General features: G+C 40.2%; 1 protein-coding gene across 2 annotated transcripts; it reads left to right on the top strand.

Moving 5' to 3' along the window:
- The first annotated feature begins 1,116 nt into the window (after positions 1 to 1,116).
- On the top strand, positions 1,117 to 12,739 carry LOC106942246 (beta-parvin-like). Of its 2 annotated transcripts, none has more exons than XM_015025480.1 (13): positions 1,117 to 1,305; positions 4,785 to 4,874; positions 5,345 to 5,415; positions 5,514 to 5,616; positions 7,142 to 7,282; positions 8,666 to 8,781; positions 9,675 to 9,733; positions 9,842 to 9,861; positions 10,088 to 10,149; positions 10,260 to 10,328; positions 10,564 to 10,665; positions 10,754 to 10,826; positions 12,024 to 12,739. In XM_015025480.1, exons 1-13 carry the CDS (start codon positions 1,266 to 1,268, stop codon positions 12,098 to 12,100), a joined length of 1,023 nt encoding a protein of 340 aa, XP_014880966.1. In that variant the 5' UTR covers positions 1,117 to 1,265; the 3' UTR covers positions 12,101 to 12,739. The 2 variants fall into 2 exon arrangements, with proteins under 2 accessions (XP_014880966.1, XP_014880965.1); XM_015025479.1 differs by having other exon boundaries at positions 10,085 to 10,149.
- The last annotated feature ends 86 nt before the right edge of the window (positions 12,740 to 12,825 follow it).

Here is a 12,825-nt window from a genome sequence, read left to right as displayed (position 1 = left end):
AAAAAAAAAAAAAAAAAAAAAAAAAAAAAAAAAAAAAACCCCTCAACGACGAAGGAGGGGGGGGGGGGGGGGGGAGCTAAATGAATTCCAGCTGTGGGGTCTGAAATGCACAACCCACTCAGACACCATCCTCTCCTTTCTGCTGTTACTCACCGATTCCTGACTGGATGTAAATAACCGGCGCTATATTTAAGCAGCCGTCTGTCTGTCGTCTCTGTACTACGGCCTTATTTATATCCTCCCCTGTGCGCCTCAGTCAAGCGGCTCTTTCCCAACCGGAGGAGGTCGATTTCAATCTGCTTAACGCCGTTGTTTATGATGCACACAGATTATAAGCAGACCGTCTCTAATGCAAAGGGAACCTCCCTGCAGTGGTTTTGATAAATCGCTGTCATTTAACCCAGTCGTCCGTGTAGATGGAAGCTCCTTTCTTGGCTTCTGGTGGTTCAGAAGATTAATGCTCATGGCTGCGAGCTTTGTGTGTATTAAATTAGAACAAGTGGGTTAACAGGAACACGGTCACAGCCCAGCTGGTTATACGATGCAGCAAAAGATATTCACGGCACTATTCTCATGCAGTCGATTTGCTCGTTGTAACAAGCCCGTGAAATTTGCAGCAAGAGTATTAAATATAAGTCATTATTCACTGATAGAACCCGTATTGTGAGCGTGAGAACACCCCACTCTCAGGTCTGAATTTGTGATTCAAGTACGTAGACGCGTTATGTTGCGTTTTCAAAGCACAAACAGCTGCTGAATGCAGAAAATGCCTCTAGAAATAGAATTTTCTCCCATCGTTTTGGCGCCCCCTCCTGCGCGGCGCCCCTATGCAGAGCCACTTGTTGTTCTGGCTGCAGTGACATCAGTTTTTCACATTTACCTGTGATGGTTCCTCAAAGTGCACCAAGTCTCCACATCCCAGAGCCGACCTGTGCGCTCTGACCTAATTGCCTCCGGCGTGGTGTGTGTCCCCTTCCTATCTCACACACATACACGCGCACGCACACACCCCCTCCTCTGATGAACCTGTCTGGTAGCTGCGCCGCAGAGGTGGGGTGGAGAGCTGTGACAGAAATAAATACGTGATAACGCCCCTGCCTCTGCTCAGTTGCACCGAATGCAACTTACTCTCACACACACACACACACTGCACACAAATACTCTCAATATTTAATACCGTTCTCATACTGTGACTGGTTCCTTCGCTTGCTCGCCGGCTCCAAGGAGGATCCGGAGTGTGTGTTTCTTTTGGGGGGAAAGGGGACATGGCTGGGCTGCTGTGTGGGACTAAAAGGAAGAAGCAAGGTAATCTGATTTTTTTTTTATTGCTGGACTATTAGGAACTTGGAAGTGAAAATGGGGAAGCGGGAGCCGTCAGTGCAGCTTTGGTTAAATGTCAGCTGTTAAGAGGAATCAGCAGCGCACTACTTGAGTAAATGAGTTGTTTTTTTTTTTTTCTTCTTTAAACATTACGATCATTCAGATGCACCCCACACGGTTCAAAACAGCAGTTATGCAGTGAGATGGACACGCAGGCAGGAAGTAGCAATTATGAGGAATTTCAGTGAATCTGATGTGTAATTACTAAGCTAACTGCTGATCTATAGTACGATTAAAGGCTCGATGAGAGGGCTGAAGCAGATAGTAAATCTTTGGGGAACCCTCTTCTTCTCCGGCTAATTCTGTTTATCTTCTCATGACTCACCGCTTTGAGGTCGTATTACTGTTCTAGCTGTGCTATAAACACACTCCGGTTTGTTCCCTTTGACATCCGTCTCCTCCTCCTCTGCCCTTCCAGGCTCTAGGAATAATCCAGGACTTGGATGAAACGATAGATTTGGAAGCATTGATTGCGCTTTAGCCTGTTGCAGGTTGTGCAAATTGAAAAGCGGGAGGATAAAAAGCATTATGGCCATTAGGAGCAAGAAAGCCCTTAAATCTCCTGGAGTATCGCCGCAGTCCGCGTCCAAACGTGCCAGCAGAAATATATTCTGCTTAAAGATGGATTCACAAGTGTCAAGAGTTTGTTTTTCCATGAAGAGATTTTGAAGTCATTACGCTGCTTCCACTACCGAACAAATCCAAGGTTACAGAGAAGGTTTTCTTCTTGTTGTTGTTGATAGATTGGACAGTAAATGTCAAGCAATCTGTTCTGAAAAAGGAAGTAAGAAATATGAGAAACTTTTGGAATGAAGCTCGGAGCCGAAACCAGAATAAACATTTGCCAAGTGCTCAACAGCAAGGATGTAAATGTGATGCAAAACTAATGAGCTTGGAGATCCACATCAGGAAGAGCGTGCAAATTTCACCAGACACAGTATACTCTATTCGGTTCATTGAACTTGTACACTCACTGGCCACTTTGTTAGGTACTCCCAGTCGTAGATCTCTCTCTTTATTTTTTTTTTAATCTTAGGAGCCCCATCACATATTGTGAAACACATCACTGCTTCACTGGTTCCAACGCATCACACAGGTCCTTTATTGGATTGAGATCTGGTGACCGCAGAGGCCGCAAGGAATCCATCGTCATGTTCAAGAGACCTGCTTGAGCTGATTTGAGATTTGTGACGGAGCATTGTCCTGCTGGAAGTAGCCATCAGATGAGTACATGTTTCCTGCAGTGGTGTAGCGCCACCACAGGCGAAAGGGGTGAACAGGTTTTTCAAAGGGTTTGGCAGCTGAAACTATTAGGTGTAAAAACATCTACCAATCAGTGTTTCACTACTATCTACCATTGTCTCAGTTTGGTGAGTCTTTGACGATCCTTTGTTCAGTTTGCTGTTCTTGGGTGGCAGGAGTTGGCTCCCAGTGTAGATGTCTGCTGCTGTACATGCCTCCTCCAGGTGGTATCCTGTGTGCCTTGGCTGTAGTGAACGATTTCTTTGAGTCCCTATTGCCTAACATCATCTCTGCCCATTCTCCTCTGACATTAATATGCTCTCTCTTCCCAACCATTTTCTATAACCCAGCAGTGTGAAGGTCCCAGTAGATCAGCAGTGTCTGCAGTACTTCAATTTGTGTGATTGGCCAATGTGCTATTAGTGCCAACAAGCAAACAAACAGGGGTCAATAAGTGCATCTCCATTAATTTCTTTAAGACCATTTATTTTCTATCATCTGTGGAGAAGCAACATTCAGTTTTTATGCTCCATTAATCTGGTACAAACTTCCAAAAAAACTGTAAAACTGCTGAAACCCCGATGAGTTCCTTTTAAATCGGTGACTAAAAACCTACTCACTTAGAGTTGCCTTTGATTCTTAATAACGGGAACATTGATTGATCAATATTTTTGATCAGCGATCAAATGCATTTGGAGCTTTTCAATGATGACTTGTCACAAGATCTAAAGTTTACTGCTGCTTCATAATCAGTTTCTGCATTACGTTTTCGTGATGTAAAGCGCTTTGAAACGCCTCGTTGCTGAAATGTGCGACGCAATTAAACTTGACTCGACTTGTGATACTTGAAGCAAAAGTTTGAATATTTAATTTGTATTTCACACAATTGGTGAAGCACCAGTAAGTCGGTACCATTGTACTTTGTACAAAGTGAATACTTTGCAATTCCTCCGTCTTACACTGTCATAATGATCCCCTACAGTGAATATCTACTCCACAAGTTTATTCTTTTTTTCTTTAAGATAATTTTGTTGGCTCTACTTGACAGCGAGTGGAGGGAAGTGGGACGATGTTGGGTTGTTAGCAAGTTACAGGCTTAAAATGACAGTACCTTAGCCAATCAGAGCAGTCGTTTACAGTACATGATTGGGCTTGAGTTTTATGCTTAATCACAGTAGCCACATGAAGAGGATCTACATACTATGTGGTTAGCTCATTAGTGTGCAAGAAGAGCTGAAATAGCCAACGTGTGAGTTCTGGTGTAATTTAGAATGTGCTCCTTTTTTCTCGCCAATCCTCTCTAAATGCAAACACTGTGTGTTAATTAAATCCTCTGGATGTGTGTGTGTAGTGCAGCAAACCTCAGCTGAAAGTAAATCAACCTGCAGGCTGAACCCCAGTACTCAGCTGTTTGATTGTGACAAACTATTAGCTATGGAACTTTTTTTTTCTTCTTTTTTTAAATATTTTGTTATGTTATAAGCAGAAAGCTTAATGTTCCCCCCCCCCCCAGTCAGTCAGCTGCAGAACTGTCTTTTATGTCAAAGCAATTACAGCTACAAGTTTTTAGGGGTAAATCTCCAGCTTTGCACATTTCGAAACTAAAATCGGTTTGATTTTCAGTCGCACTGAATAAAGAGCATCTGCAAAAAGCAACTTCCAAATCCTGCCACAGATTCCCATTTGGACTCTGATCTGAACTTTGACTGGACCATTTTAAGACGTTAACACGCTTTTCTCTAAGCCGCTGCGTCACAACACCGGCTCGGACTCTAAACTTCATTTTCATAAACCGTATTTTGGTTTGACTTCATCGAACTTGATGTAATAAAATAATAAAGAGTTGTATACAAACAAAACAAAAGAAGAATAGTCGTAAAGTATATTTACATGTTCAAAGGAGAGAGTAGAAGTTATTTTTTCTTATTTGTAATTGTTTATATTGCAGAAAACATTCAATGTGACTGTATATTTTATTAAATAAAGAAGTTCAATATTTGATTCCATTTCTATTTCTACGTTGTTGCGTTTTTGTTCTGTACTCTTCATGATTTCAGTTTCTTCTCACCTTAAATTACATTTTTAATTTCTCTTGCTAATTTCTAAAGCATGCTTGCTTTAAAAATCGACCTGATTTTTCCCCGTTGTTTCCGTCTCACCAGTGAGCGATCTCCATGAGGAGGGCAAGAACGCCATCAACGCACCGCTGCTTCCCTCAGCAACAGAAATCCATCCGGAGGACACTCTGCTGGGTACGAACGCTGTAAACGAACCATTTGGACCTGAAAAGCACCTCACACTTGCGTCCGGTTGTGTTAAATTTAGCGATGGGTTACGGTTGGACGTTTACTGCTTCCAGTTCTTCAGACTGATTTCTCAAGGCAGTGTGTCAGAGGGTATTCAGGCCTCAGAGGTCAAGAAAACGACTCTGCTGAAACTGTTTCACAGCGGAGAAGGAGGAAGTGAAAGTGGGTGGAGTGCGGATGCCCTTGAACTCCGTAAACTGTGAAATCATCTCTGATGCATCTCGGAGGAAAAGCTTGTCTTATTGATGGCTGTGAAATTATTTTTGAAGGAAAACCTGTCATCATATTTATAAACTATTGATCTCACCAGCGAGAAAAGAAAAAATATTTCTTATTTGAATAAAAAGTTGTTATAAGCGACACTTTATTAAATTCATGTTTCATGATTATAGTTTTGACATTGCTTTTCCTCGCAGAAGAAAATGCTGAAAGGATCATGCTGGACCCCACGTCAAGGGAAAACCCTAAATTTAAAGATCTCGTGAAGGTAAATGAGACCGAATGGGATTTTGTGAAGTGAAACAAAAGCTGAATATGTTCAGAGCAAAACATAAATACACCAATCGTGCGAACGGGATCACGCAGGTGCTGATCGACTGGATCAACAGCGAGCTGGAGGAGGAGAGGATCATAGTGAAAGACCTGGAGGAGGACTGCTACGACGGACAAGTGCTGCAGAAGCTGTTCGGTAGGAAATGGTCACATGTTTAACAGTTGCAACAATAAATAAAACCTCATCTGAGGTTTTATTCTTTGGTAGACGGCATTAAGGCTTGTTTCAGTCATGCTGGTTTTCATTTCTGTTCTAAAAATGTAAAGTAGGTTCATTTCTTACTGTTCTGTTTGCCAGGTGGGCACTAACAAGTCCTGGCTCCTGAAACAACAGCACGATTTGCCCCAGGATTGCATTTCTGGAAACCATTTAGTTGGGAAAATTGGAAACCTGAAGTTCAGATAAATGTTCTGCTCATTCAGTTAATGCATTAGCAGCTCTATTCGGTTGTCTGCTGTGAAAAATGTGATTTGTTTTAGGATGTAAAGCACCAGCATGTTTAACAGCATCCCCGTATTTGTCTTTTCTATAATTATGAAAATAAAGGTTTCAGAAGAAAATCAGATATTAGTAACTAATGTTTATCCTCTTTTTTTTCCTGCAGAGTATTTTATTATTTTAGCATGAAGAATTTTTTTTTCCCCTTTAAAGCACTAAACAGTTTTTTTTTTACATTTGCATTCGTGGAGATAGATTTTTAAATATTTGTTTTAAAAATAATTGACTTGCATATATTCAGTCAAAGCTATAAAACTTATTTTTAAGCCAAAAGAGTCTAGATTCAAAAAGTTGCTCAGCATTTCTGACTGGCTGGTTGTCCATGTTGGTTTTCAAAAGTGTACTTACACAAGTTGGCCAGCAGGTGGCTTTGTATGGCATGTCACTCTAGTCCAGTGGTTTCCAAACATTTTCTAACATACTTGTAGCGCTGTACAGCAGCAGGCCTCCTTCACTGCCGCACAGGTGTAAACCCAGCGCGAGAGTCGTAGCGCTCATGTTGCGTTTAAAGGGGGCTTGGAAAAACGGGTTACGACATGTTAACAACGGATAAAACGGTTTTAACCGCTAATAAAAGTGACAGAAGACACAGATATGGGAAGTGTGGAAGCTCCTACTGTATCAAATTGACATAGGAATAACAGAGTTGGCCATTCTAAGGTAAAAACCCAGCGCATACAGTGTTCATATTTTTTTTTTAATTTTTTTTATTTTTTATCATTCATCCAGACGGCTTCCTGCGCCCCCCGTGCAATGGCACGGCGTGCCCCACAGTTTGAGAACCTCTGCTCTAGTCCAAAGAGTTGGCTTATATATAGCATAACACCCAGCTATTTACACGTAAACAAATGGCTTGTGGCTAGCTGTCTATTTTAGTGAACATTAAGCACGAAAAGAACTCGGTGCGTTTCTTAATGATGAACACAAAACAGGAAGTATGTTCACATTTAAAGCCAAATGTTCTTCAGCTGCTACCAAGACATCTTTTGGATAGCTATGTGGGATTTTTGCCCCGTTTCAAACTCCATCATTCTTGCACCTTTTGCAGTCAGTCCTTTGTTGCATTTGTTCATCTGCTGGCTACTTTTTATGTGTAGTAATATTTGAAACGACACAGATGAGCTTGGACTCCTAAACCTCTTCCTTTGTCCGTCGGTGACAGAGAAACTGTCGGGTCGGAAGCTGAACGTAGCGGAGGTCACCCAGTCGGAGATTGGACAGAAGCAGAAGCTTCAGACGGTTCTGGAGGCCGTCAACAACACCCTGAGGCCTCACGGCTGGACGCTGGAGTGGAGTGTGGACTGTGAGTTTGACACCCTTTTCAGTCCCTGACTTCTTGAAGTAAACGCACAAAACGTATACGTACAATTTTAATGTGTGACACTTAGTCCTGTCATAATAACTAAAGTTTCTAGACGATTAATCTTCCCAGATGTTATCGCGATAAACGGTAATATTGTTGTTTTGAGACAATTTTCCAGTAACACAATGATGATAATGGCACAACAATGCAAGAACATGTTCTCAAAGATCAATAAACTTTAAATTCTAATTAACATTTAGCACTGGAACTGGAAGACATTTTAAATATCCAAATAAATCAACAAAACAACAGAAACGAGTAATAAAATGAGTGATGAAGTCTCTGGAAACAAAATTATCCGTCAATAAAAGGTTTAGTTGAGACCAAAACTCCAGTCTGAAGACTTTTACTATCCAACTTTTGGTAGAAAGAGAAAAACTATAAATTTGTTTTAATTTACGATGCGATTATTTGATTTAGTGATTACTGTGGCATAATTTGGTTAACCACAGCTGAGCGTCTTCATTTTTAAAATGACGAGCATTTCCTTCTGAACACAGTTGGGCAATCCCAATATCACAAAGAACTTCCTAGATAGATGTGCTTTACTGCCAAACGTATTCACTTGTCTGACTTCACACACACATCCCGGATGAACTCGAGTAACATCCCATTAGTGATCCATAACGTATATTATGATGCCTGCTCACCCGTTGCCCACCATTTCATCGTCTGTAACGGCTTCAGTCTTTCTGAGAAAGCATTTTATTTTTCACGAATGTCTGACTATCCTTCCAGTTGTGAGATCAGTCACGATGAGAGGCCATTGAAGCTGTAATGTATTCTTGCTTCTGCATGCACTTTCATACTCCCTTTCATGCATCATCATAGTCTTTCCCAAGAGAGTGTGGAGGTGTTTGAGAAAACAAGAATACGCGATGGCCTCAACGGTATGAGTTCTTGCATTTTTATGCCATTACAATTATATTACTTAGAAATGCTATCAAAACAATGTTATCGTTTATCGCAATAAGTTCTGATTATTGCGACAAGTTATCGTCCAGCAAAATTTGCTATTATGACAGGAAACTGAGCAGATGACCAAAACAAGATGTTTGGTTGTTAAAACACGGTGTTGCCATGCAACAAAGCTGTTTGGTTGCCCATACAGACAGTTGTTGCCGGATGCAAGTTTTTCAGTGAGAGATGTTAAATAGTGAAGCTGAAGAGGGAAGACGTCAACGCTCTACACCTGAGTGTTTGTCTCCCAACCCATATTGTTATTGCAGAATTTGGCACATTTTCTCTGACATTGCACAGCTCTACCCAATCAAACTCATGCCAACATTAACATGATTTTCTGTTTCATTGTCGTCTCTGCAGCGATTCATTCAAAGAACCTGGTGGCTATCGTTTACCTGCTGGTTGCCCTCGCTATGCACTTCCAGGCTCCCATCAGACTCCCTGAACACGTGACTGTGCAGGTGGTGGTGGTAAAGGTAAGGGTCCAGTCGGCTTGCAGGATCACTGAAAGCACTGAAGGCTGGAATGTGAATACATTTGAGTAGTAAAACGATTGATTTAAATGCTTTCTTTCAGTTTGTCTTCAGTATTTCAGTTCAGAAAAAATGCACGTCTTAAATAGACTCAAGCTAAGCTAAGCTGCTAATACCTTCATGTCTTTCTCCATTTAACTGTCTATTGCTGCGACTGACGGTTGTCGACTCTTCTCGATGATTGTGGTGACATTTCTGTATGAAATATTATGTATGAATTGTGAGTTTTTATTAGCTGTAATTACTAAAATAAACAGAAATACGGTGAATGACTTGAAGTACAATGAATTAAAATTAAACTTTTAGCTTTATTCTGTTTATTGAGATGCATTTGCTTTTAAATTGTGCGTCACGTACCTTATGGCTTGTTTACTGGGAGGAAGGTGTAGACTTGTACATTTCTCACTGTAAGAATGAAAATCTTAACGATGCTGTTAATACTCGTTGAGCGCCCCCAAGTGGTTATTCTGCTCGGCTCTCTTCGGGCGTTAGGCATGAGATGAGTTGACAGATCTGCATTAAATGAGATGAAGTGACATCAATAATGGGTCATTGCTGCTGTGATATTTGCATAATTTCTGGTGCAGAATTTTTTTTAACATGTAAAAAAAAAAAAAAGAATTACGTATGCGACAGTATCAAATGTCCAGAAAGGTGAACCTGGAGAGCCAGTTCCAGAAATATCTTCGTACTCTAACTATATGGAATAGTGTGGCCAGGGCGTTGACATTAGAAGCAGAAATGATGTTCCTGAAATTAAAACTGTGGTTGATATTTTCTTTGTCAGCAACATCAGTTGCTCTCTGAAGTCACAACTTTTATTTGTGTTCATGAAGAAGAGAGAAGGAATCCTGCAGACTGCTGTCGTGGCTAAAGAACTGACCAGCACCACAGAGTAAGAGCTACCAAGACACGTTTATGAGCCTTTTTGGAAGTGCTTGTTGCCTGCAGCTGAGGAACAAACAAATTATGTAATTTCTCTCATTTGCTTTTTTTGTTGCAGAATGATGCTGGGGCGATTTGGTAAGTTAAGGAAACCCAAAACGTTGTGTAAAAAGCTTAAGTAACTAGATTATCTTGGTAACAATTTGAATTCATTTTGTTTTGGTTCTTCTTAAATGTCAAACTAGAAGTGAACACATGCTGCTTCAGTCACAGATTTAACATCTTTAATCAGATAAAGATAAAACCTTTGAGTCATCACCAGTCGGTGTTTGTACCTCCTTCAAGTCGTTTTCCTTTCCAGCAGAGCGGGATGCGTTTGACACGTTGTTGGATCATGCGCCCGACAAGCTCAATGTTGTAAAAACGGTAATAAGATCTCAGCTGAACATTAGATGTTGTTTCTAAAGCTATGTTTTTATTTTTTATTAAAGAATGTGTTGTAAAATTGCTGAACGGTTTTGGGATTCTCCCTTCAGTCCCTCATCACCTTCGTGAACAAACACCTGAACAAGCTGAACTTGGAGGTCACTGAGCTGGAATCTCAGGTATCTTATGGATATATTTTTAAAATCACATCCTATCCAATTAAGTCATGTTATTTATATATTGTCTATATTTAAAAAAAATATATATATATATATATATATATATATTACAGTGTAACTGATTTCTTTCTGTTATTCTTTTGACTGGATGACATTTTTAAAGCAAATCCCTTCACGATGTGTTATGTTTAATGTGTCCATTATACATATTTATAAGATGTTTGTATTTCCTTAGTTTGCTGATGGAGTGTACCTGATTTTGCTGATGGGGCTGCTGGAAGACTATTTTGTCCCTCTCTACAACTTTTTTCTCACCCCTGAAAGCTTTGAGCAGAAGGTTGTCTCACTTATAGAAAAGTAGAAATTAGATATGCATGTTTTTTTTTAGATGAGAAATATTAATTGCCAGCTTTGCTCCCACTTAGGTTCACAATGTGGCATTTGCCTTTGAGCTGATGCAGGACGGAGGCCTGAAGAAACCAAAAGCAAGACCAGAAGGTATTCCACCATTTCACCGCCTTAATATTACTGCAGATCAAGACTAAATTCACCTTAAAAAAATAAAACAAGACACAATTTTAATGCCAATTAATACAAATTACATGAGTTTAACTAAAAATAACTTTCTTGCTGGAGTAGTATAAACTATGCCTGTTCTGATGGAAACCTGGTTTATATTGAAAAACACAACTTTTAAGTATGGTGGAGAATCAGTGATGCTGTGGGCCTATTTCTGCAATTTGATCAAAATTTTATGGCATCTTGGACTCTTATTTTTCACTTCACTTATTTTTCTTAAAGGGTCAACGTTTTGTATTACCTACTGGATAAATGTGGAAAAGGTTTCACTGAATTAAAAGATTCATGTACTTTAAGGTTGTTTTTTTTTTGTTGTTTTTAATGCTTCTTTACCAGGGAAGTCAATAAGTGTGCAGGAAGCTGTCATTACCAGGATCGTCCAGCAGGTGGTGACCTCGGCCTAATCTGTAACCACTTGATTTATATCCGGCTGAGCTTCTCACCCTGCTTATATAAAAGATGGCACCTCAAAACTTTGCTATGACCAGCTGTTACCATGTAGATTTCATTTTTAGATTTACAGTCATAAGTATAAACCTTATAATTATTTCTAAGATCTTTTGATGTCATTTCGCTCTGTGCAGCCATAATGTAAATGTCCTTTCTCTTTCTACAAACAAATCACTACTTATCAACTCTGTTCCCAACATTTACACTAATTCAGCTCATCCCAGCTGCTGTGATTATCTTTCATCGCAAGGTTGATTATAGGCAACAAGTGAGACCCGGAACAGAGAAACGCCGACGTTAGGATGCTAAAAGCAGGCTTCGTGCAGCAACGCTGCTGTTATCTGACTGGCCCCTGGGTTAACCCAAACCCAGTTCGAATGATTAATTCAGTTTAGTGGCTTATGTAGCACACTGCGACACCTCCAAAAAAGAACAGAAACCTACTTTGTGCTTCCGAAATCCTCAGCCAGGAGTAATGCATCATACGATAATCATTTGCGAATTCTTGGATCTATTTTAGGCTGCGTTGCTGCTCCAAAAAAGTTGCAAATGGCTGTTCGAAGGAAAGCAGTCCGACGCTTATCGCGCTCCAGACTCTTAACAGGAACCTTCATGAAAGAGCAACCTAAAAGTAATTACCTCAATTGTTGCTTATGTTTCCTGCAGATGTGGTCAACCTGAACCTGAAATCCACCCTCAGAGTCCTCTACAACCTGTTCACCAACTACAAAAACTCTGACTGAACCCGTTTCCCTGGCGGTACTCTGGTCAGAGTAACTCTGAACACGCCGTAACGATCTGGGCACTGGAGGACGCCACCTGGGACTGAGAGACATCATTATCTGCAATCCGAAACCCCCCGGAGGAAAGGACAGAACAAGGCTCTTCTTTAATCATCTCCAAATGTCAGTATTTATTTATTCCTTCCTCGAAAGTTATCTGCGACTTAAGAAGCAGGGCGACCTTTAGGCTCTGCATTTGAATACAGCCGTCATGGGAAAATGACGACGCCGGAGAATGTTTGTGCTAAAGTGAACTAATTGCCTTCAGTGCTGAATATTTTTTGCTGGTATTTTCAGAAGGTGTCTGGATTTTTAAGGCGTGCAAATGCAACTGAAATTTGAGATAAAAATGTCTTTTCTCTTTGTTGCAAAAAAAAAAAAAAAAAAAAAAAGTCAGAATAGAAAAGCTTGTTGTATATTAGCTCTTCTTATATTTGCTTAGCCTATGCAAGAATCAAACCGTTAACTCTGTGAGACGTACGAGATGCAAAAGCAGTCTGTTCAAAACTTGTACTGTATGTTGTAAAAGTATGTGAATGTAATAACTGTCCTTTAAAACTCATATTTAATTAAAAATGGTACAAACAAGGCAAATCAACTTATAAAGCTGTTTTTGTTGTTGTTGTTGCCCGTTTTTTTTTGTTGTTGTTGTTGCCCGTTTTTTTTTCTTTTTCTGTTGGATAAAA

The sequence above is a fragment of the Poecilia latipinna genome, unplaced genomic scaffold (genome assembly GCF_001443285.1).
Source record: "Poecilia latipinna isolate Pla-1442-1.1 unplaced genomic scaffold, P_latipinna-1.0 Scaffold4142, whole genome shotgun sequence".
Taxonomy (NCBI): domain Eukaryota; kingdom Metazoa; phylum Chordata; class Actinopteri; order Cyprinodontiformes; family Poeciliidae; genus Poecilia; species Poecilia latipinna.
Note: the sequence above shows the minus strand (reverse complement) of the source record. Positions and strands in the feature narration are given on the sequence as shown.